This window comes from Podarcis filfolensis, assembly GCF_964270895.1.
Source record: "Podarcis filfolensis genome assembly, chromosome: 2".
Classification (NCBI taxonomy): Eukaryota; Metazoa; Chordata; class Lepidosauria; order Squamata; family Lacertidae; genus Podarcis; species Podarcis filfolensis.
In genome coordinates this window covers 2,896,388-2,921,206 of record NC_139605.1, presented here as the reverse complement: position 1 = coordinate 2,921,206, position 24,819 = coordinate 2,896,388, and the positions used below count along the sequence as shown (strand labels likewise).

Sequence of the window (24,819 nt, the reverse complement as noted above, 5' to 3'; positions counted from 1 at the left end):
AGATTGTTAGCCGCTTTGAGACTCCTTCTGGTAGTGATAAAGCGGGATATCAAATCCAAACTCCTCCTCCTTCCCTACTTCCCCCCACCTTTTTTTTTTTACCTTTTTCTTCTCTGATTCTCTGCACTTCCCCATTTTGGGGTCTCCTAAGAGGGGATTAAGCTTTAGATTGTACAAGATGCAGAGACACAGCTGCTGACAGCTTTGCATCACCTTGAAGTTTCTAAGAGCCACTTCCGATGGTTCACCTTCAAATATCTTAAGGGCTGTCACATGGAAGATGGAGCAAGCTTGTTTTCTCCTGCTCTGGAGGGTAGGAACCATACTAATGGATTTAAGTTGCAAGAAAGGAGATTCGGACTAAACATTAAAAGTAGGGTGGGAGACTATATTAAAAAGTTCCATCTACTCATCCCACATGTATGGATGCAGAGGTGGTGAGGAGCAGAATCCTCTGACATAATCTGAAGTTTGATGCTGTACTTGCTGAACAACACATCTGAAAAACAGTTTCGAGAAGAATCAGGTTTCTAATTTAGTTTTTGTGGATAAATATGCCTTTGTATTTAGATCTGGCCTCAATATAATAATGTAGCATTTGGGAATGAAGATGCAGCCCAGGAGCCCAGCACTGGAGGCCAGCATAGAGAAGACTTGCACCGCTACCATATATTTCCCCTTGGTGCTTAGGTAGGTGGGCACAAAGGACACCCAAACACTGCAGAAGACCAGCATGCTGAAGGTGATCAGCTTGGCTTCGTTGAAGGCCCCAGGCAGATTCCTGGCTAGGAAAGCCACCGTGAAGCAGATGGCAGCCAGGAAGCCCATGTAGCTGAGGGAACCATAAAACATGGCCACAGACCCTTCATTGCACTGCAGGATGATCTCTTTAACCTGGGAGCTTGTGTCAAAGTCCTGGAATGGAGGAGAGATCCCCAGCCAGATGCTGCAGATGACCACTTGGACAGTGGAACAGAAAATGACAATGGTGTTTGCCAAACACTTCCCCAGCCATCTCCTCACCTTGTTCCCTGGCTTTGTGGCCAGGAAGGCCAGCACCACAGTGATGGTTTTTGCCAACACAGAAGAAATGGCCACTGAGAAAATGATGCTGAAGGCAATTTGTCGCAGAAGGCAGGTCACTTTCTTTGGCCTTCCAATGAACAGGAAGGAGGACAAAAAGGAAAGCAGGAGGGATACAAGGAGGATGCAGGAGAGGTCCCAGTTGTTGGCTTTGACTATGGGAGTGTCTTTATAGTTAACAACGATTCCCAGCACTAAACCTGTGGTTAAAGTTAATAAGAAGGCAAAGGAAGCTAGGAGGATTCCCAGTTGTTCTCCATAAGCCAAGAAGGTGATAATCTTGGGTACACATTGATCTTGGTCCTGGTTTGGATGATGATCTTCAGCACACCTTGAGCAATGCTCCGCATCTGCAGAGACAATACAAATATGGGTTTTTATTTACAAAAGATGGTCCCTCCTGTTTGTTTATGTCTTTGTTCGCATCCATTGGGGGTAAACTTGAACTGTCCTACTGTTTAAAAACTCTATTCCATAAAAATCATTGCACATGCCCAAGGAGGTTGAGATTGGAGAACAGCCTTTACCAAATGTGCTTTGAAGACCCTTGCAGGACGCAAGGGAGAATCGTGCTAAGAGGAAGGCACGCTTGGCAAATCCACACCGTGATCAACTCCCACCTGGAGGAAGGACGTGTGGATCCAGAATTGGCCTCCACAGTCACTTACGGACTCATTGTTAAAACAGTGCTCATGGAAGGCAATCTTACTCAGCTATGAGTGATCGCCGAATAAGAAGATCATGATGAAGAAGGCCCTCCTTCAAGGTAGTAGAAAACCATGTGACATGGTTTGGGGAGAAAAAAATGAACCGGCCAAAGGTCCTCTAGTCATTCCTGTTCCTGGGGTGACAGGTATTCATTTATTAATTGTCCATACAACTTTTTAAGCAATATTGGAACCCCTTATCCTGACAACAGTTTTACAGGTGAAACTCGAAAAATTAGAATATCGTGGAAAAGTTCATTTATTTCAGTAATTCAACTTAAAAGGTTTGTTATAATTGTGATGATTATGGTGTACAGGTGATGGAAACTCCAAATTAACAATCTCAGAAAATTTGAATATTGTGAAAAGGTGCAGTAGCTATTCAATCCATAACACCTGCAATGAGTTACTGAGCCTTTAAATGGTCTCTCAGTCTGCTGACCTGACAGTTGCGCAGAAAGCCATCATTGAGACCCTCCTTAAGGAGGGGAAGCCTCAAAAGGTAATTGCAGAAGAAGTGGGATGTTCCCAAAGTGCTGTATCGAAGCACATTGATGGAAAGTTATGCGGAAGGGAAAAGTGTGGAAGAAAAAGGTGCACAAGCAGCAGGGACGACCATTTAAAGGCTCAGGTTGCAGCTGTTATGGATTGAATAGCTACTGCACCTTTTCACAATATTCTAATTTTCTGAGATTGTTAATTTGGGGTTTTCATGAGCTGTACGCCATAATCATCACAATGATAACAAATAAAGGCTTGACATATCTCGCTTTGCATGTCATGAGTCTATCTCATACATTAGTTTCACCTTTTAAGTTGAATTACTGGAATAAATGAACTTCTCCACGATATTCTAATTTTTTGAGTTTCACCTGTAAATTTGGAAGCGTTATGAATAATGAATCTTAGGGCAGAACTCGGGCATCCTGGGTTGCAGATCACTGCTTTATATCTCACAGACAGGGCTTTTTTCACCCGGAACTCAGTTCCTGCACCTCTCAGGAGGGCACCATTCTAAGAGAATGAGGGAGAAGTTCACGGTGAGCTCCAGCACTTCTTTTTCTAGAAAAATAGCACTGCTCACAGACTTCACACCTACTCTCCACAAAATATTCAACCATGTTTCTATTATTAAAGAAATGATTCTACAACATGGAGACCTCATGTTCCTGAGAATATTGCTACATGTTGGAGTTTATCCCACCTTCGTGAGTGGAGATGGTCCCTTCCGCACAGAGAAGGCAGTCATGGCAGCAGAGTGGCTTTGCTTCTTGAACCACCTTGGCAGATCCAGGGCTGCAGCTTTCCGTGCACCTGGAAGGAGGCAGGGCCTAAACGTAAAGACAAGGGGGCGCCAAGGAAAACAGGTTAGGCCTTATTTCGTCATGGAAATGAGGCACAAGGTTGGGGAGGGCCACAAAATAATAATAATAATAATAATAATAATAACAACAACAACAACAACAACAACAACAACAACAACAACAATTTTTGTTGTTGTTTAGTCGTTTAGTCGTGTCCGACTCTTCGTGACCCCCTGGACCAGAGCACGCCAGGCACTCCTGTCTTCCACTGCATCCCGCAGTTTGGTCAGACTCATGTTTGTTTCTACTTTTTAAGATGCTGTCTCCAATCCTCTGGCCACTGCTGAGTTTTCCAAACTTGCTGGCATATTGAGTGTAGCACCTTAACAGCATCATAATAATTTATTATTTATACCCCACCCATCTGGCTGGGTTTCCCCAACCACTCTGGGGGGCTTCCAACAATTAAAATACAGTGGTCTGTTAAACATTAAAAGCTTCCCTAAACAGGCCTGCCTTCAGATGTCGTCTAAAAGTCTGGTGGTAGTTGTTCTCTTTGACATCTGGTGGGAGGGCGTTCCACAGGGCGGGTGCCACTACCGAGAAGGCCCTCTGCCTGGTTCCCTGTAACTTGGCTTCTTGTAGCGAGGGAACTGCCAGAAGGCCCTCAGTGCTGGACCTCAGTGTCTGGGCAGAATGATGGGGGTGGAGACGCTCCTTCAGGTATACTGGACCGAGGCCGTTTATTAATCAATTCTTCTAGCTATTCTAGCCTTATGTTTAGTTAAAAGCATCAATTAAAGTTGTTACGCTCACTTGGGCTAGCAGCCCAAGTAATTTCAGTGACATTCAGTGGCTATTTCCAGCTCCTGCAGGTCCACTAGCTGTGATAGTTCCTAAAACAGGGTTAGTCTGGACTCAGTTTTCTATGCTCTGATAACCTCCTGGTTGTATGATTCTTGAGCTACCCTTCAAGACAATCCAGAGGCTGCAGCAGGTGCGAACTGTAGGTACCTGGTTGTTCATTGTGGGGAAAGCCAAATGGAATGACATTTCACTAATTCTCTGATAATTTTTGGTATTGGAAAAGAAGAGTGAGTGTTAAAAGAAATTTGTACTAAAGCGGCAATCAGGACATTTTATTTTTTAAAATGTCTGTCTGATGTAGAATTATGGGGAACTGAACTCAAGACTGGAATAATGAAAATCTGAAATATATGGAAATTGAGAGAGTCCCTGAAATTTGCATAATACCAAACCTCCAGTAACTACACAGGCTCCATGTTTGCTACTGAAGCCAATTTATCAAATGGGTACATATGATAAATGGATCAGGACCTAAGTTCTCAGAAGACTTCAAGGTAAACACTGAGAGCCATAGGATACAATCCAATTGATTAGTGTAGAATATTTCCCAGCAATGTGAAACAGAGCCTTCACCATAGATAAGGGAATTCATATGTCTATTTTCTCTGTACTCTGCCCTGGGCATTTAATGAATGAAGGGAATAATAATGGCATAATAAATTATTATTAAGAAGTGTTTCTAGTTTAATTAGGGCAGGGGTTGGAGGAAATGTGGGCCACTTCATCTGGTTACTAAAATAAGCAACCTCCTTACACCACAAACATCTGAATGCTACATGTACATTTTAACAGGGACCTACTACTAAATGAAATAAATCCTGGATGCTGATGTTGAAAATATGAATCCCTGTGATTCACATGTGTGGCGTAAATAATGTGTGTGTGGGGGGGGGGATAAACTCACTCTCCAGTAGCCCGCAGTTGCAGTTAAACTCACAATGTGAAGCAGCATAGTGAAGTGTTAGGAATGTAGGCTGCTAATACTGTTAAGTAAGTTTAAAAAGTTTTACTTACAAAACATTCCAAAGGTCAGATTCATGCATTTATCCAAGCAGCAGCAAGGAGAACAAAGGCAGAATACTCAAGTAAAAAATACAGTATATTACAAACTTGTGTGCTAAGCTTGGAGCTTGCTTAAGCACATCCTCCTTGGTCATTTACATGACATGGAGAGAGCAACATGGCAAGAAGAGAAGGCTTCACTTCCTCTTTCATTGGAAAAGAGGGGGCTCGAGTTAGCTATGCTCTGGTTGTAATATTGTTGAGCTATCCTACAATACAATACAGAACAGGGGTTGTCTTAAACCTTTCATGAACTAATTAGCACTCAATCATAGTTATGTTTGACCGCAATCTCCCACAAATGTTGACAGGCATGTGGAGGTAGACCATAGTTAGAGCTGCTGAGGTGGGAAATACCATAGAAAAATAGATGAATTCTCTCACCTGTTTGAGCCCTTTGGGCCAAGCACCGGCATCCTGGTCGGTGGAGAACTGTAGATCTCGGGATCCCTGTCTGTTGATACTCCCCAATTTCACTCTAAGGATGGACTTGTTGGGAAACTTCACCCAGTTCACAATGTCCAAGTCAGCTGCCAGTTCCCCATTCTCATCCAAATATACTCCATCCATGGAAGAATTGTAAAACTGGGAGTTTCCCAGGAAAGGGTGGAGCTAGAATGGCAGAGAAAAGAGTATCGTCTAGAATAAGGGGAAATTATACTGGCTATCCAATTCTGCCCATTTCATATTTAGATCTCCTTTGACCTGGGGCTGGGTGCAGATTTGAGTAGCTGTGTCTTTAAGCTTCTGCTTGGGAAAGTGATATTTTGCAGACCCATTTTTGAAGCGACCTGAATTGGTCCCTAAAATTTTTACCTCCCCATGCTACACATGTTCTCAGACAAATCCAAGAAAATGATTCTGGAATGGTACGATTGATTGTCACGTTTGGCATTCTGTGATGGGAATGAAATACCTGCCATGCCAGTAGCCTTTGAACTTCCAGTTTGTACATTGCCCTCTGCTTAGATCTAGATGAATATGCAGCATTTAAGGCACGAGCCACAGCTTGGACAGTGTTGTAGATCCTGTAGCTGTCTAGAGAGAGGATTCTTTCCAGATCGTCTTGGGGAAGCATCTCCAGTTTCTCTCTCTCTCTGCATCTTGTCCGGCCTTTCACTGAGAATGCATGCTTTGAATAGGAGCAATCAAAAGCATCCTCCCAAAACTTTTTAATACCAGAGAGGAAGGGTAGAAAACCACCGTATTTTGCCCGTTTATTTGTCTCCAAAAAGAAAGAAAGAATGCCGTGGATGTGTTGGAAAGATAAGCCACTGTAATTTAACTCCAAGGAGATGTCCCACATAGCTGTTGTGATCAAGACTTTCCCTGTCTTGGGTTTTAAGAGGTTGAATGTTTTTTCTATAATTATGATTCCCAGGGATAAATAATTAGTTTCTACATAGTAAAGAAATACATTGACTTGTCTCCACTTTTGGAATGGTAGGAAACTGATATTCACAGGTTGATTGTCAACTAGGGGGATGCTCTGTGAGATGGGAACACAAATGCCATTCTCAGTGAGTAGAGGCAGCAACATCTTTAAGAATCTCTCTCCGTTGTCGGTGTCTGGAGCAAAGAGACCAACAAACGTCCATCTGACGTGTTGGAGCAGCTTGACAATCCCTGAATATTGGGCTTCTTCTTTGGGGACCATTCGATAGAAAAAAGGGAACTGACTCTTATCACTGAGAACTTGGGAGACAAATGCATAACTGACCTGGCAAGAGAAGTAAGATGGTTGACTTGTTTCGGATCAAAGCCTTTTATTATTATTACTCCAAATAAAAACTATTTACCTTGTAAATGCAAATCTTTGTGCTGAGGCAATGACTTGACACGTAAGATCAGATGGGATTTTAATCTCTAGGAATTCCCTGGGTCCCTGTTTTTATTTGTTCTTAATAGGCTTTAATATTATGATTTTACTACTCTTTGTTACTTTATTTGCATATATAGTTCATTAATTTCATAAAATGCATGCACCGCTTGAAACAATAGCTCTCAAGGCAGTTTATGAAAAGTAAGAAAATCAAGAAAAAATTCAGCAATACTTTAAAACATATGAAGGTTAAAACAGTAAAACAGGTTAAAATTACCTCAACCTTTAAAGCATCCGAGTAGGCTTCTTGTTATGGTATGCCACTTAGATGCTTTCAAAATGTTATGCTATCTATATCTATTATCTGTCTATCTATCTATCTATCATGTTTAATGTGTTTTGAGAGCCAGTGTGGTGTAGTGGTTAAGAGCGGTAGTCTCGTAATCTGGGGAACCGGGTTCGCGTCTCCGCTCCTCCACATGCAGCTGCTGGGTGACCTTGGGCTAGTCACACTTCTCTGAAGTCTCTCAGCCCCACTCACCTCACAGAGTGTTTGTTGTGGGAGAGGAAGGGAAAGGAGAATGTTAGTCGCTTTGAGACTCCTTCGGGTAGTGATAAAGCAGGATATCAAATCCAAACTCTTCTTCTTCTTCTTCAAAACATATCTACTTTCCCAAATATTTAGTGGCATGGCCACCTATACTAGAGACCTTGTTTATTCCCCTTTATTCCCCATACAGAGAGTGCTGAGAACCACCATTTGACATGAAGATGACTTCAAAGAGTGAAGCTTCCCAGCTGAACATTCCCATTCTTCCACTGTTTTTGCCTAAAACGACAGCCCAGCTGTTTACTGGCATTCATTCCCCCATCTTTTCCTCTTACAATTAATTAAATGGAAAAAAGAAAGAGGCTTAAGCCTGCGATCCAAAACACGCTGTCCGCTATCATCCTAAATCCTCTTTCCATGTCAGTGGCTATTGGTTTTGTCCCCATATGTGTTCATGTGGTCTGAACTGGCATTGACTGATTGGGAGCAAGACTCTGGAGTAGTAGTGGATTGCTCATGTAGCGATATGAGCTGGGATGCTACAGTAACGAAATACAGGTTAATCCAATACTTGGGACATTAGAAAAATTTCAGTATTTGTCACTGAGGGTCGTCCCCCCCATTTAGTGATGTCCGACATAGTCTATTCATTAGTATCATTTAATTCCAATACCCTCCCCCCCGAAAAAACCCACAATTGTTTGTGACAGCTTTTAAAAATAAAAATCCTAACATCTCAGGTCTTCCTCATTTTGAAGAGGAAGACATTATGTCAACACTATGCAAAATGTACATAGCTTTTGAGTTCTCTAGAATTAGACTCGGACAGAAAATGGCACACCTCTCTCCATTCCTACCTGTGGGATGTTATAGATACTCAGAATCCTGGAAATCTGAATGGAGTTGTGAGACTCCGCCCCTTCAAGAACAGCAACCAAGTTATTCTGTCCTCCGCAGTTGTAGTTTGGAACATTCACCTGCCTAGAAGAGAGTTGGTCTACCAAGGCTTCGTACGTCACCCTTCCATGGAAAAAGTTATCATGGATATTATAGCCCAGAGTGGTGTTGGGTAAGAGCCTGGAATTCCGATTGATCTCCTCAATGGCAAACAAGAGGGACAGAAGTTTCCAGTACTTTGTGGCTGCTTTACTGCCAAAATAAAATGATCAAGAATAGTTGCAATAATTGTAGGCCAGGGACAATAAACACACATCCAAGAAGAACAAAGTGTGATAGACAAGTGCATAACCCAATCAGTACGAACGCTCAGGAAGCAGCGAGTGTCATATAACGGTAAAGGGACCCCTGACCATTAGGTCCAGTCGTGGCCAACTCTGGGGTTGCGGCGCTCATCTTGCTTTATTGGCCGAGGGAGCCGGCATACAGTTTCCGGGTCATGTGGCCAGCATGACTAAGCCGCTTCTGGCGAACCAGAGCAGCGCATGGAAACGCGTTTACCTTCCCGCCGGAGCAGTACCTATTTATCTACTTGCACTTTGACGTGCTTTTGAACTGCTAGGTTGGCAGGAGCAGGGACCGAGCAACGGGAGCTCACCCTGTCGTGGGGATTCAAACCGCCGACCTTCTGATCAGCAAGCCCTAGGCTCTGTGGTTTAACCCACAGCGCCACCCATGTCCCATGAGTGTCATATACTTCCCCGCTAAAAATTGTGGGAAAAGATCAGAATGAATACTCAGTCAAGAGGTACTCTGGAAGTGACCCTTCAGTGTTTCCCTAGCTGAAAACTTATGGACAGTTGATATGTTGCTAAAAGGTCATAGTGGATTTGGTCCTACTTTCCAACAGAAAACATGGCATTGGGCAACATTTGCTTATTTAATAAGCAGCTATCGGGCTCACCCAGAGAGACTGCCCTGCGCTTTTCCACTTTCAAAACCAAGAAAGAACTGCTTTGTCTTACATTTCTATACTTTACAGTTGGAAGGGGACCTTGCTAATAACAACATCTGAAAAGACAAGCCATGCTGTCAATGGTGCCTTAGCACTGATGCATTGCTGAATCTCCCCCCAAAGACAAAACAGGACAAGGATTAACAGGAGCACAAAAGAGCCCCGTCATTGGGAATAATTGGGGTACATTCAATTGTCAGCTTGTGGAGCAGAAGTAACCAGGTCGACTTACAGTCTGAAGCTGGTAGAGGGAGACTTATTGAAGACGTATGAATGAAATAAAGCTCTTGTAGCAGAAATGACTGCACTGATGAGGTGATCTCCTGGCTTGTAATAATTGAATGGGTCAATCCATTCTCTCTCTAAATTCAAGGGGCATTTCACTTCCACCATTCCAAAATCTGCGTAGGGCTGAAGGAGCAAAAGGAGCAAAAGTGGTATCATTTCTTGTCTGCCTTGAACATTCCTCTCCCATGGAACTGCTCCTCTCAGTTGGAAGATTGTAGATGAAGCCAAACTTGACGATTTAGCTGAGATTCCTGCACTGCAGTGGGTTGGGCTCGATGACCCGTGGGTCCTTTCCAACCTTACTATTCTATTCTTTAAGCAAAGTTCAGTGGCTTTCCTAACATTGATGGAGCCCAACCAAGACTTACAGTCTGAAGGGGATGGAAGTCAACCTCACACCTGTGTAGTCTGTACAAAACTCTCACCTAGCTCTCAGTAGTAAAGGAGATACTTATGCACCAGCCCTTTGCAGCTCAGATACAAGATATTACATCATGGGGCTCTTGAATCAGATGTTTACTTCAGTGGGCTCCAAGGCAATATTTGGACAAATCCCTGGAGCTTTGTTGAGAAGATTAAAACAAAACTGCTATGATTTTGATAATTATAAGGGAAAGAAAAACTGACTCCACAACCTCCTGATTTTTCAATGTGGCTCCATATTTTTCAGGGAAAAAACAATGCTGTCCAGGGTTGTAAAGACTGCGGAGAGAATAATTGGGTGCACTCTTCCCACTTTGGATCAAATCTATGCTTCCAGGTGTCATAAGAAAGCTGTAGAGATAGCGCAGGATAGTGTGCACCCCGGAAATGATCTCTTTCAGCTTCTGCCTTCTGAAAGAAGGTGTGGGGTTATAAAGACTAGGACTAGCTGCCTGAGAAACAGTTTTTATCCAAATGCGATTTGGGTTTTAAATGCAGTGTAAGGTAGTCTCTGTGGGAGTATATTGTATTTGATTATGGGGTATCAGAGTTTTTAGGGGGTTAACCAGGCTGGGATAGCTGGGATAGCAGGCTTGTTGGTTTCTGAATAATTGATGTAGATTTTTACAATTTCGTTGTTCTGTACGGGACAATGACAATAAAGAGTATTGTATTGTATTGTATTGTATTGTATTGTATTGTATTGTATTGTATTGTATTGTATTGTATGCAGGTGCAGGACTACTGTAAAACACGTTGCAAAAACCACCAGATGTGGCTCCAGACTCTGAGGATATCAGAGAGGTCAGCTGAGCATGTCAAAACTTGATGGAAAACACATTCACAAGAGTCCGGATCAAGGGTTCCTTCTAGGACAGAGGTGGGAACATCTGGTTCATGGGCCAGTTTACACCTGCCAGGTCCTCCCCACTTGGTCTGCCAGGCTGTTTTGGTCAAGCCATGCCCACCTACTCTATACAAGCCCTTTCGTTGTTGTTGGGAAGTACGGTAACTTTCAGAGCAATCCAAGGACACTGCCAAGGGTTTGCCAAAGTTTGTGTCTATACCACAACCTCTAGAGTGGCCCAAAAACACACTTCCATAAGAACACATAAAAATATTTGCAGGGCATTGCCATTCAAATGGTGTGTCCCACATTATGTGATCAGTTATATGGGCTGGGGCTTACTTACCTGGGCCCAATATTTTATTCAAGTCGGCACCCCTGTGTCCTGAGAATACTGAGTTAAAGGTAAAGGTACCCCTGCCCGTACGGGCCAGTCGTGTCCGACTCTAGGGTTGTGCGCTCATCTCACTCTAGAGGCCGAGAGCCGGCGCCGTCCGAGGACACTTCCGGGTCACGTGGCCAGCGTGACGAAGCTGCTCTGTTGAGCCTGCACCAGCGCAGCACACGGAAACGCCGTTTACCTTCCCGCTATAAAGCGGTACCTATTTATCTACTTGCACTTAAGGGTGCTTTCGAACTGCTAGGTGGGCAGGAGCTGGGACCGAAAGACGGGAGCTCACCCCGCCGCGGGGATTCGAACCGCCGACCATGTAATCGGCAAGTCCTAGGCGCTGAGGTTTTACCCACTGCAAGGAGGGAAGAGGTGGGGGGGGCTCCCCATTGTCTTTTTGTTCACAAATCCTGTTTTAAGGGTATGTCTGTGTATGAAGAGGGTGAACCTGTGACCTGGCTCAGGAACTAAGTATTTGTCTTTACAAAAGACTGGCCAGGCTCCCCGGGGTATCCAATCAAGTAACCATTAACAGGTAACCTGTCAGATGAGATAAACAATGCACTCAGATTTCTGCTGTAGACCACCTCTTCTGTGATGTAGGTATGATGTTTCTGGGGATGGTCTTGGACTCCAGGGCGGGTAATATAAAATGTCTATATAAGAGCAGGCACACCTTGGTTCGGGGTCCTCCTCCTTTCCTGTGTGTGAGGGGAACACCCTGTTGCAACAGTTTGATAAAGATCAGGCTTACAAGCTGCTTTGCTTCTCAATATTCTCTGGCTGGCCTCTGTTATTTTCTCTGACCGATGGAGAACCTACAAAGGACTCTCTAAGGGCTCTTGTGTCCCCCATAAGGGAATAAGGGCAGATTTTTGTTTTTTACACTGGGAAAGGCCAGAGTACAACATAACTCCCCAAAACAAACAAACAAATAACCCCCCAACCCCATCAAACCACCTTAAAACACTTCAGGAATGTAATTTTAAAAGTTATTTAAAATTATTTAAATATTTTTTCAAGAAACAAGATATAAGCATAAAATTATCAAAACAATTGGTTCTGTACCTCCAGCAGAGCAGAAGACTAATACAACAATTTCTTCCATACATTATCATCATCAACAACATAATAAAACATCAAACATTAAAAACTTCCCGTACAGAAGATCAGCATCCAAACAAGAACAGAGACCAATGTGTCCCCAAAGTTATCAGCTTCCCAATAAATTCACAGTTGGTGCATGCCAGTAATAAGCGTGTTCATTTGAATACTTTATAAAGATATGCCTTTTTTTCTTTTGCTGTGAGCAATTGTGCTACTACCCAAATAAAAGTGATAATTTCCTTGTGCCATAAGGAGACTGTACTTGTTCATGACCTACTTATGATCACAGGACTCATACACTGGATGGCAATCACTTTAAAACAATTCTCTCCATATTCTTGCTTGGAGAAAAGTGCCATTTTATCATTAATTCTTTGACCGGTTCCATTTTGCGCTCATATTTTGCTTCTATATATCTTAAGAGGGTGATAAATAAATTCCTGTCTGTAATTACCAACTTTTCAGATTTTTGTAATTTCCCTCAATTTGGCTGATTTGAAATACGTCAGTTAGGTTGTTTTATTTGGTTTTTTTAGAAAATGAATGTAATAAAAATGTAAACTGTTCAGATAAAATATTATAAAATAGTTATATAAAATATTAGTTATATGAAAATACCAATAAAACCGATTTTCAAAAAGAGTAATGCTCATAAGGTTATCAAAGAAAAAATGTGCAGAGTTTAAGAACAAATATATACAATGAAGTGACCTTTCCAGATAGCTTTGTCTATAAATTGTTTAGAAGTTAGGTGCTGCCATGCTAAAACATCAATTCCATGCCATGGAACATTCCATGCTAAAACATCAATGGACATTCCTTTAAGAAATGTGATCCTTAAAGTGGCTCCCCAAAATTTCTCTTTTGAAACTATTTATAGGGGAAACCTACATGGAAGACTTTTGTATCTCAAAGAAATAGACAGTGGTTTGTATTATTTTTCCTATCTTACTGGCACTTCGGCAATTAGCAAGGGCTTTTGGCTTAATTTGGTGCTTACCTGAGACATGCCGGAATTGAGTTCCGGCTAAAAGAAGCCCCGAGTCTCTCCATTATAGATCCCTGGAGTTCCCAATAACTGAACGGGGAAGTTCGGTTCATGCTCTGTAATTTTGCTAAAAGACTTTTTGTGTATGCTGTCTATTAAATGAAAACCCTGAACTTCCCTCCACTTGTGCTGTGATTGCCACTGAACCCCTTGCATGTGGCAAAACAGTATTCAACCCACAATGGACCTTCACCATTCCATCTCTTTTTGATTTTCACTGCAAATGTAAACTTCAGAGGTAGAGTATGTGCTTGGCATGCAGAAGGTTCCAGCATCAATCCTCAGCATCTCTAGGCATGGCAACCAGTCACTGCAGACAGTACTTAAAGCTCAATGGACCAAAGCTCTGATTCAGCTTCCTGTGCCCTTATGAAGCTTGTATAATTTGTAGGCAAAAGCTCTGGAGAAGCACTGAAGATTCACAACAGGCTTTTGGGCACCTTCCTCAGCTCTCTGGCACACCAGCAGAATATCTTGCTGCAGAAATGTAAATGAAAGACTGTTGTTAATCTGGCATGGTGGAATTGTCAGCATGAAGGCCTTAGGAACTGGAAGGATCTAAGGAGCCATCAAGTCTAGCCTATTCCTTCTGAGGCAGGGCCAACTGAACATCTGCGTCACCCCACCACAGCTCAAGTCACATGCAAGGGGAGCTACAATGAAGGGGAAGGTGTGTAATGGAGAGAGAATTGCAGGGCTCCAAATGAGGACTCATACAAGGAAATGGAGTCACATATTTTCCTTCCTGATCCCTGTAAATGGCCTTCAGGCAGACATTGAAACTCTACCAGGGGAAGCAAATTCTCCATGGAGACAGAAGATAGACAAATCAAATAGGGAGGCATAGGGTGAAAGTAGTCAGCCACTATTAATAATTATTAATTTATACACCACTTAATGCAAAATAAGAGGTAAAACATGTTTACAAAGTATTTAAACCTTAATCAGATATCATCGTTCTGCATCAAGATACTTCGTCTCCTTGCCAGCGCTGCTTCTCAGAGTCCCTCCCACATACATATTTTGGACCAGAGGAGTCTCTGCACAGAGACAAAGACCAGGCAGGAGACTCATTTCCCCCAGAACATGTCAAGGATGGGGTGGAGAGAGATGTCATGAGTCTTCTGCAGCTTGAGGACCAGTCTAAGAACTAAGCACCACAATTCTCTCCTTGTCCCACCCTAGAGATTAGCTCTGTGTTGGAGAAGCATTTCAAAGAGGGCATCACTCACCTGAAGTTGCTCTGGAGCCACCCTCTCGCTGGTTTCCTGCGGAAGCAGAAGCAGATTATTGGAAGTGGAAGAGACCCTCACCCAACCCAACCCAATCCCACTTGGCCTCCCTGAGGCTTGGCCCCACTAAACCCTCCCCAGCACAGGCTCCATCAGTTTTTAGCAGCCTCAAGTGCCTTACAAGAAGAAGAAGAATTTGGATTTGATATCCCGATTTATTTGGATTTGATATTCCCGATTTTTGGAAAAGACCCTGATGCTGGGAAAGATGGAGGGCACAAGGAGAAGGGGACGACAGAGGACGAGATGGTTGGACAGTGTTCTCGATGCTACCAGCATGAGTCTGACCGAACTGCGGGAGGCAGTGGAAGACAGGAGTGCCTGGCGTGCTCTGGTCCATGGGGTCACGAAGAGTTGGACACGACTAAACGACTAAACAACAACATCCCGATTTATCACTACCCAAAGGAGTCTCAAAGTGGCTAACATTCTCCTTTCCCTTCCTCCCCCACAACAAACACTCTGTGAGGTGAGTGGGGCTGAGAAACTTCAGAGAAGTGTGACTAGCCCAAGGTCACCCAGCAGCTGCATGTGGAGGATTGAGGAAGCGAACCCGGTTCACCAGATTATGAGACTACCGCTCTTAACCACTACATCACACTGGCTCTCTTGCTTATCTTGCAGGAAATCAGTCCTTGTGCGGATGCAGCCATGGCCACTTTTTTTGGTCTTGGTAGTAAAACACCATTCACATAGTTTCTGGGCACATCTGGGGAGATGTTTATGGGTACCTCCAGATTTTGATGGGCCACCAGCTATCAAGTCCTCGGCTCATCCTCAAAGTCTAAACCAGCATGATCTCCTCCCTCCCTGCGTATGAATTCACAGTTTATACTCACTGATGTATAGTGTGATCCCTGCTACCATCAACCCCATAAGAACAGCCCCAGGCACCAAGATGATCCACAAATAGAATACTTTTGAGGCTGAAATGGGGTAAAAGAGAGAATGATGAATGGGAACCCCAACAAAAAATACTTCTTCATGCAATATATAGTAGAACTATAGAATTTGCCCCTCATCGAAAGGCAGTGAGGGCCACCATTGTGGATGGCTTTAAAAGATTAGACAAATTCATGGAGGAGAGTGCTATCAATGCCTACGAGCCACAATGGCTACGCTCTGCCACCACAATTGGGAGCAGTATGTCCATTAACAATACCAGCAGCTGGGAACTGCAGGTGAGGAGAATGCTGATTTGCTCAGGTCCTGCTTGGACTTCCCACTGGGGCAACTAGTCACCACAGCCAGCCTTCCTCCCCTCCTGATCGCTCACCAGGCTCCTCCCAGGCCAAGTCCAGAGGCTCCGGAAGTCCATCATGTTCCACATGGCACCGGAAGTGGTCCCTATCCTTGGGGTCAACCTTGATGCTGAGCCAGGCGTAATAGGTCCCATCTGAGTTGGGGACCACATCCCTGCGGAAGGTGTCCTGCTCCCAGACCTCCCCATCCTTCATCCACTTGGCGTTGATCTCTCTGGGATAGAATCCGTAGGCCTGGCAGATAAGGGTTTCCAGCCCATCATAACCTGCCATGCGTGTAACTTTCACCGTCGGAGGCTCTGCGAAAATGACAAAGTTGTCGCTAAAGCACATCTATCAGCACCCTTCCAGCCACTGAGAGGATGGATGCGCTCCTTTAAAGTGGGTGGAGCACTTAATGTAAATTTGACATTCACAGGTCTATAGAAAGTGGGTGTTCAGGAAGAAGAATTATCAGGACACATTCTAGACAAGCAAAAATACTCAGTGGGTGTAACACATTCAGGTGTCCTGGACCTGAGGTTTTCTAGCTGTGTTGTAATAAGTTAGCAAAATATCCCACCAGCTGAAGGATCCCCAAGAGATTAGGAGCTCCCGAGAATGGGATTCCATTGCTACAAAAGGCAGTAATTGGCATTTCTGCACCTTGCATAGTGAGCCTTCTTAGGGCTTCAGGGAACAGCATCACTGGGTCTCCATAGCAGAACCGGAGTCAGATCTCTCTGAACCAGTTGACTTATCTGTGAGGAGCAATGTTAATCTTAAATCACTCCAGAGTTCCTGATACTTCCACTTACCGCATGCAGAAGATCCCTGGTTCCCTGTCCCCTACATGAAACTCTGCAAAGCCACTGCCAGTCAGTGTCGATCAGGTGTTGCCAGTGCAGTGTTTGTGGAAACTTAGTGTGCCTGCCAATATCTCGGATAGTGCCCATGAAAGGGCTCAGTAAATATCCATTCTGGGTTACGCCACACACCCCATGGTAGCCATTTTGTGACTGACACACATACTCCTACTTCTAAATTCCAAAGGCTGGCAAACCTCGGCTTAGACAACAGGGAGTTAGATGGACCATCACTGGTGGAAAACAGGATGGTGGTGGACCTAGTTCAGGGAACTCGTGGCCCTGCAGATGTTGCCGCACTACAACTGCCCTCACCCTTGACCACTGGTCATGTCGACCAGGGTTGATGTAAGTTGTGGGTCCAACAACATCCATTCCACAAAGGGAGCTGACAGTTAAGTCTGCTTTCCCATCCGCACCTTTCCTCAGCAAAACCTCCTTTCCACACTCCAAGAGTTTCGGCAGTCGGCCAGGGCACTCCTTTTCCAGGTAGAACTTGAGGCGTTGAGACCAGGCCAAGTCAATCTCCCACTTCCTCTTGGTAAACTGGGCCGGAACATCTGTCGCTGTCCAGGTGAGGGTCTCCTTGTCAAAGCTGAGGAAGTCTTCCCCATCATAGCCATATTGGGCATAGCCTGCTCTGTGGCCATCCTCACTCACCTCACAGCCGTATGCCATCTGCCAAGTGTGGAAGCCTGAAAGATAAACATCAGGGTCATAGTAGGATATGCTGTTCCAATTTTCGGGATTAAAAATCCTTCTGATTTATGCCGGAAAATGTGGGAAAGGAAGAGTTCTTTGTTTCTGCTAAAAGTTTCGGCAAGCAAAAAGAAAACACTGTTAATTTCGGTAAAAGACTGCACCTTTATCCCAAAACTTTCAGAGGGGACTCTCTTGAATGCTGCTCACCTCCACTTTGGTTATAGTGCTTTTGCAGGTTCTCCATATCTTTGCGGAACCTCAGTTCAGCATTCTGTGCTCTCCAAGTGTTTATATTCCATATATGAGGATCATGATTTACAGCATCTTTCATCCATGGGACGCCAGGCACTGCCTGCCTGCTCTGGCTGTCATAGTAAGAAGCTCTCTGGTCATCCACGTATGCCACCGCAGTGAACTCGAAAAGTCCTCTGCTGGGCTCCCAAACTGCAGTGAACCAGACACGCATGGTGTGAGAGGAGAAGCCTGGAAAGGAAGAAAGGCAGGCAAAGTTAGTGGGTCACAGAATCACAGAATTGTTGAGTTGGAAGGGACCTTCATGGTAGCCAACAGTTGCAGGGGGAAAGTCAGGCTGGCTAAAGCTCAGAATGAACTCAGGCTTGCAAGAGAGGTTAAAAATAGTAAAAAAGGTTTCTTCGGCTGTGTCTGAAGTAAGAGGAAGAACAAGCAAGTGGTAGGTCCTATGCATAGGGAACACAGAGAAATGTTATTGGGTGACAGAGAAAAAGGTGGAACTACTCAACACCTACTTTGACCCAAAAGGAAGGCGATGCCCAACCTGCTGATAACAGAGTAAATGATGTAAGGAGGGAACAGCAGCCCAAGACAGGAAAAGAGATAGTAAGGGAACACCTAGCGACTTTAAATGAATTCAAATCTCCAGGGCCTGATGAACTGCATCCAAGGGTACTAAAGGGTACTAAAGGAGCTTGCGGATGTAATTTCAGAGCCTTTGTCTATTATCGTTGAGAATTCTTGGAGACCAGATGAGGTCCCTACAGACTGGAGGTGGGCAAATGTCCAAAGCAGTGCACGGAAACACTGTTTACTTTCCCGTCGGAGTGGTACCTATTTATCTACTTGCACTTGACGTGCTTTCGAACTGCTAGGTGGGCAGGAGCTGGGACTGAACAACGGGAGCTCACCCCGTTGCGGGGATTCGAACTGCAGACCTTCCAATTGGCAAGTCCTAGGCTCTGTGGTTTACACCACAGCACCACCTGTGTCCCTCCGATCAAAAGAGGAGAGAGACAGAATTTTGAGCCTGCATTTCCAGGAGGCTTTGCAAATAAACGATACAAGAATTGAGATTTTTAAGGATATACCGAAGTATCTTTTGGACCTTAGGGCTAACTACGGAGACCTAGTGGCCCTGCTAAGAGGAAATAGGATCATTTTTAGGTGGGAATTCCCCCAAGGCTTGTCCTTTACTTTTAAAGGGAGAAAGTACAAAATAAGATCAGTGGAAGATAAAGAAAAAATTTAGAGAGAGCACGAAGAAGATTTGCAAAAAGAAGCAGCAGAAGAGTTGAGAGCTTTGAAACACGGATTACAGGACATTGTACCAACACCTTCGGGTTTAGATAAATTTGGGAAAGTGATACCACCGTCGGATCAAGAACAACAATTGGGAGCAGCTGGAGGAAAGTAAAGTAAATACATCATGTCTCTGCAATTATTAAGTTGGAACATTCATGGTTTGAACTCCCTGGAGAAAAGGAGAAAAGTCTTTCATATTTTAAAAAATGAACAATTGGATTTGATTTGTTTACAGGAAACGCATGTGATAAGGCTACATAGGAAAATATTGATTAACAAAAGATTGGGCCAAGAGTTTATCTCATCAGACAAAGTTAAGAAAAGAGGAGTGGTCATTTATGCAAAAGAAAGCCTATCACCGAAATTTATCTTCAAAGACGAACAAGGAAGGTATGTGGCAATTGAGATTCAAGTACAAGGAGAAAAATTTTTGGTATTAGGAGTTTATGCACCAAATGAGGGGAAGTCTGAATTTTTTAAAAAATTGCATGAGACATTGTTGGACTATATGGACTATAATATGATTATGATGGGAGATATGAATGGAGTGGTATCTACAAACATGGACAAGTCACAGAGACAGGTAATTACCAACGATGGCAGACTACCAAAAACCTTTTTTGAGATGACGGACAACATGGACTTGATTGACATCTGGAGAATAAAGAACCCAATGGGCAGAGAAGGAACCTTCTTTTCTGAAGCCCAAATGACATGGACAAGAATTGACCAAATTTGGATAACTAGGGGCCTGGCACCTAAAACTCGAAAAGTATAAATTTGCCCTAAAATTTGCTCTGACCATAATGCAGTGAAAATGGACATGAGAATAACACCAACCGGTTCCTTTAGATGGAGGATGAATGACACCTTATTTAGAGATCAAGAGGTTACTAAGAAGGCCCAAAAAGCTCTGAGGGACTACTTCGAGATCAATTTGAATACTACTATGGAAAAAAGGGTAATCTGGGACGCAAGTAAAGCTGTTATGAGGGGGTTTCTGATCCAACAAATGCAATAAAGAAGAGACGGCAAAATGAGAAAAAAGAGAAAATTCTGGAAAAAATAAAGGAGGGAGAGAAGAAATTGAGAGCAAAACCAAAGTCACAAGAGATTCTGAGAGACATAAAGTTGTATCAAGTGCAATATATGAAGATGGTAAATCAGGAAGTGGAATGGAAAATCAAACAAATGAGACAAAGGACATTCGAATCAGCTAACAAATGTGGAAAATTACTAGCTTGGCAAATGAAAAAGAGACAAAAGCTTAATACAATTACAAACTTGGTAGTGGAAGGAAAGAACATCCAGAATCCAGTGGAAATTAGGAAATGCTTCCAGAAGTATTTTAAACAATTATATACACAAGAACCACAGAAAAAATTTGACATAGACCAATTTCTAAAAACAAATGGATTACAAAAAATCTCGCAAGAAAATAAGTTAATGCTAAACTACAAGATAACAGAGCATGAGGTGGAAGGTGCCATTCAGAGTATGCAGTTGGGCAAATCTCCAGGGCCGGATGGCTTAACCTCAAAATATTACAGAATCCTGAAAGACTGCTTAATCCAACCACTAAAAGAGGTTTGTAATGAAATTCTGGAGGGGAAAAAGGCGCCGGAGTCGTGGAAGGAAGCCTATATTACACTTATACCAAAAACTGAATCTGAAAAGACACAACTTAAGAACTACCATCCCATATCCCTGCTTAATGTGGATTACAAAATATTTGCTGACATTTTGGCTAAAAGATTAAAGAAAGTATTAGTGGAAGAGATACATAAGGACCAAGCTGGCTTTCTCCCAGGCAGACACTTATCTGATAATACGAGGAACATTATAAATATTTTGGAGAAACTGCAAGTAAATATTAATACTAAAGCAGTTTTGATTTTTGTGGATGCGGAGAAAGCTTTTGATAATATTTCCTGGAGTTTTATGAAGAAAAATCTTCAGTGGATGGGGTTCGGTCAAGGGTTTGAAAATGGTATAAGTGCAATTTATTCAGAACAAAAGGCTAAACTAATAGTTAACAATGTGGTATCAGAGGAATTTAGGATAGAGAAAGGTACACGACAAGGTTGCCCAATTTCCCCGTTGCTCTTTATTTCGGTCCTGGAAGTTTTGCTAAATATGATTAGAAGGGACCGCCAGATTAAAGGTATACAGGTCAGAGCTAAACAGTACAAATTGAAAGCTTTTGCAGACGATTTAGTACTGACACTACAGGAGCCAGAACCTAGTACTAATAGAGTATTAGAACTGATTCATGAATTTGGTCATGTGGCAGGATTTAAGTTGAATAAGTCAAAAACGAAAGTTTTGGAGAAGAATCTAACACCACTAGAGAGAGAGAGGTTTCAGAAGGAGACAGGTTTAACATTAGTGAATAAAGTTAAATATTCGGGGGTTAATATGACTGCTAAGAATTTGAATTTATTCAAGGATAACTATGAGAAATGCTGGTCAGAAGTGAAAAAAGATTTAGAAATTTGGTCAAATTTGAAGCTTTCCTTGTTGGGCCGAATTGCTGTTATAAAGATGAATGCATTGCCAAGAATGTTATTTTTGTTTCAATCATTGCAAATTTTGGACAAGATGGATTGTTTCAAGAAGTGGCAGAGAGACATTTCTAAATTTGTCTGGCAGGGCAAGAAGCCTAGAATAAAATTTAAAACATTAACGGATGCAAAGGAAAGAGGTGGATTTGCCCTGCCAGACCTTAAACTTTATTATGAATCAGCAGCATTTTGCCGGCTGAAAGAATGGCTGCTTCTTGAAAACACAGACATTTTGGATTTGGAAGGATTCAATAATGTTTTTGGGTGGCATGCATATCTATGGTATGACAAAGTTAAATTTCATAGAGCTTTTAAAAACCATATTGTAAGGAAAGCATTGTTTAACGTCTGGATAAAATACGAAGACTTATTTGAAAGTAAAACCCCAAGGTGGTTGTCACCAATGGAAGCAAAGGCTCTGAAAAAGCTCAATATGGAGGCCAAATGGCCGAAATATTGGGAAATTTTAGAGCAAGAAGTAGACAAACTAAAATTGCAAAGTTTTGAGAAACTAAAAGACAAAGTGCGTGATTGGCTGCATTATTACCAAATAATGGAGGTCTATAAATTGGATAGGAAAATTGGCTTCCAGGTGGAAAAGTCAAAAATGGAGACAGAACTGTTAGATCCCAAAACAAAGATATTGTCAAGAATGTATAATTTGCTGCTAAAATGGAATACCCATGATGAAACAGTGAAACCGGTTATGAACAAATGGGCACAAGATCTTGGACATAACATTATGCCAGCTGACTGGGAACAGTTGTGGACCACAGGTATGAAATTTACGGCATGTAATGCCCTAAGAGAGAATATTATGAAAATGATATACAGGTGGTACATGACACCAGTCAAGCTTGCAAAAATCTAGCATTTGCCCGACAATAAATGTTGGAAATGTAGAGAGACTGAAGGTATATTCTTTCACCTTTGGTGGACGTGCCCAAGGATTAAGACCTTCTGGGAGATGATATATAATGAAATGAAAAGGGTATTTAAATATACCTTCCTGAAGAAACCAGAGGCCTTTCTCCTGGGCTTAGTCGGCCAATTGGTGCCAAAGAAGGATAGAACCTTTTTTATGTATGCAACAACAGCAGCAAGAGTGCTCATCGCAAAGTATTGGAAGACACAAGATTTACCCACCCTGGAAGAGTGGCAGATGAAGGTGATGGATTATATGGAATTGGCTGAAATGACTGGCAGAATCCGAGACCTGGGAGAAGAGTTGGTGGAAGAAGATTGGAAGAAATTCAAAGACTATTTGCAGAAATATTGTAAAATTAATGAATGTTAAAATGATGTTGGATTGAACCTAAGTGGTATCTAGTAACAAGGTTATCTGGAATATGTAAAAATGGATTGACAATGGAAGAAATTATGAAAATTACATTATGTTGAAATATAAAGCTAAGATAAATGAAAGGGGGGAAGAATTTGCTGAACAGAATAAGTGACTGGGAATACAAAACGGAAGGTGTGAGGAAGTCAGAGAAATATGTAATTGGAACTAAGTTATGGAATGTATGATTTCTCTTTTTTTTGTTTTTTTTTCCTTTTCTCTTTTTCTTTTTCTATCTATTGTACTTTTTATGTTTTACTTGTGTCTGTTTTTTCTTAATATGTAAAACCTCAATAAATATCTTTTTAAAAAAAAGGTAAGAGCATAAAAAACGGTATCATCCATCAGTGCCATATTGGGGGGGTGGGGTATTGCCCTGGGTGGCACCTCCAGAGGAGCGCCATTACGCCTTCCAGCCTGTGTGTGTATGCAAAAGCTCATGATGTGTGTGTGCCAAATTTGCTCTTTGACCCGGGCGAAACAAAGCCTAGTTTTCCCCTTGTTCTATCACCACATCCCTATGGTGATCCATAGGGTGGTCAGGTGTGCAGAATACTTTTCAGAAAGGTCAGCGTTTAGGGGATCAACCGGGGAGGTGGGGGGGACTGGGGCTCAGCAGCACCCCCCACCCCCAAATTAAAAACCTCCCTTGCATTTCTAACAGCAGAGCCGTATGTCTGAAATTTCCCGGACATACAGTGGTACCTCGTGTTACAGACGCTTCAGGTTACAGACTCCACAAACGCAGAAATAGTACCTCGGGTTAAGAACTTTGCTTCAGGGTGAGAACAGAAATCATGCGGCGGCGGCACTGCGGCAGCTGGAGGCCCCATTAGCTAAAGTGGTGCTTCAGGTTAAGAACAGTTTCACATCAAGAACAGACCTCCGGAACCAATTAATTTCTTAACCCAAGGCACCACTGTACTATATATTTGGAGGCTGGGACAGAAATCTCCTAAATGTCCAGGAAATCCCAAAAGTATGGCAAGTGGCGATTTTGACCATTTCGGAGTGGGGGGTGGGGAGCTCAAGAACCTCAATTTTTAAAGCGATTTTGCAAAAGGAAAACCTCAACAACTTTGGCCGAAAACGCTCAACAACTTTTCTGTCCGAATGTACATTTTCTGAACTATGGCAACCCTGGGTACACGCGGATGATTTTAAGCAGGGTGGGCAGAAGACTATTTAATGCAGCAAAAAGAGGAAAGAGACATTTCGTTGCTGTGAACGCCTTCTAAAGCTCTTGCTGGCTGTGTGCGGAGCCGCTGCTGAGTGTGAGGCTCCTGACCGGTAGGGAAAATATATTCAGGGCTCAAAATGAGTCAAGGCTGCTGCTTAGGGATGGGGCAAGCAGGGCCACCACGGCAATCTTACTCCCTTCTTTTTTTTTGCAAGCCAAGGCGCGGAAATCCTTTGCATGGGTGTGCGGAACGGTACTCACCTGAGCGGCTTCCCAGCAGGACGGCAACAGCCGCTTCCAGGATCAGGAGCTGCCACATCTTGGATCGATTGCTGCCGCAAACAGCCCCGTCCGTGCAATCGAGAGCCCCCTCCGTGGAATCTAGAGCAGCGGCTGATCTAGAGCAAGCTTCGGGATTGGCCCAGAGCAACACATCCAACCAATTAGAAAAATGAGCTCGGGTTTCGGCAGCGGTTGCTGGGCGGACGTCGCAGCGGGAGGCTGCGCGCGGGGCTGCGAAGCGAAAGTGAACTTTTTGGCGATTATGCAAATTCCGGGAAACGCGGAGTAAGGCGGGGGGGGGGCGGCGCTTGCAATTTTCGGTGTGTGTACGCGCATCATTCTTGGCGATCATGTGCAATTGCTGGAGAGGCAAGTCCGGAGT

General features: G+C 43.2%; 2 protein-coding genes across 2 annotated transcripts; both read right to left on the bottom strand.

Annotated features, from left to right (window-relative positions):
* Nucleotides 1-221: 221 nt before the first annotated feature.
* Nucleotides 222-13,372, bottom strand: LOC310758068 (vomeronasal type-2 receptor 26-like; the record flags this gene model as incomplete). The annotated part of the gene is made up of 6 exons (XM_083604006.1): nt 222-1,433; nt 2,995-3,121; nt 5,408-5,635; nt 8,253-8,415; nt 9,540-9,718; nt 13,364-13,372. The coding sequence occupies 6 exons, from the start codon at nt 13,370-13,372 to the stop codon at nt 523-525; spliced, it is 1,617 nt and encodes a 538-aa protein (XP_083460132.1). The 3' UTR covers nt 222-522.
* On the bottom strand, nt 12,237-24,545 carry LOC310757084 (major histocompatibility complex class I-related gene protein-like). Its single transcript, XM_083602231.1, has 7 exons — nt 24,417-24,545; nt 17,720-17,995; nt 17,230-17,505; nt 15,980-16,264; nt 15,543-15,629; nt 14,644-14,679; nt 12,237-13,888 (listed from the first exon to the last, which is right to left on the bottom strand). The coding sequence occupies exons 1-7, from the start codon at nt 24,472-24,474 to the stop codon at nt 13,857-13,859; spliced, it is 1,050 nt and encodes a 349-aa protein (XP_083458357.1). The 5' UTR covers nt 24,475-24,545; the 3' UTR covers nt 12,237-13,856.
* Nucleotides 24,546-24,819: the final 274 nt, after the last annotated feature.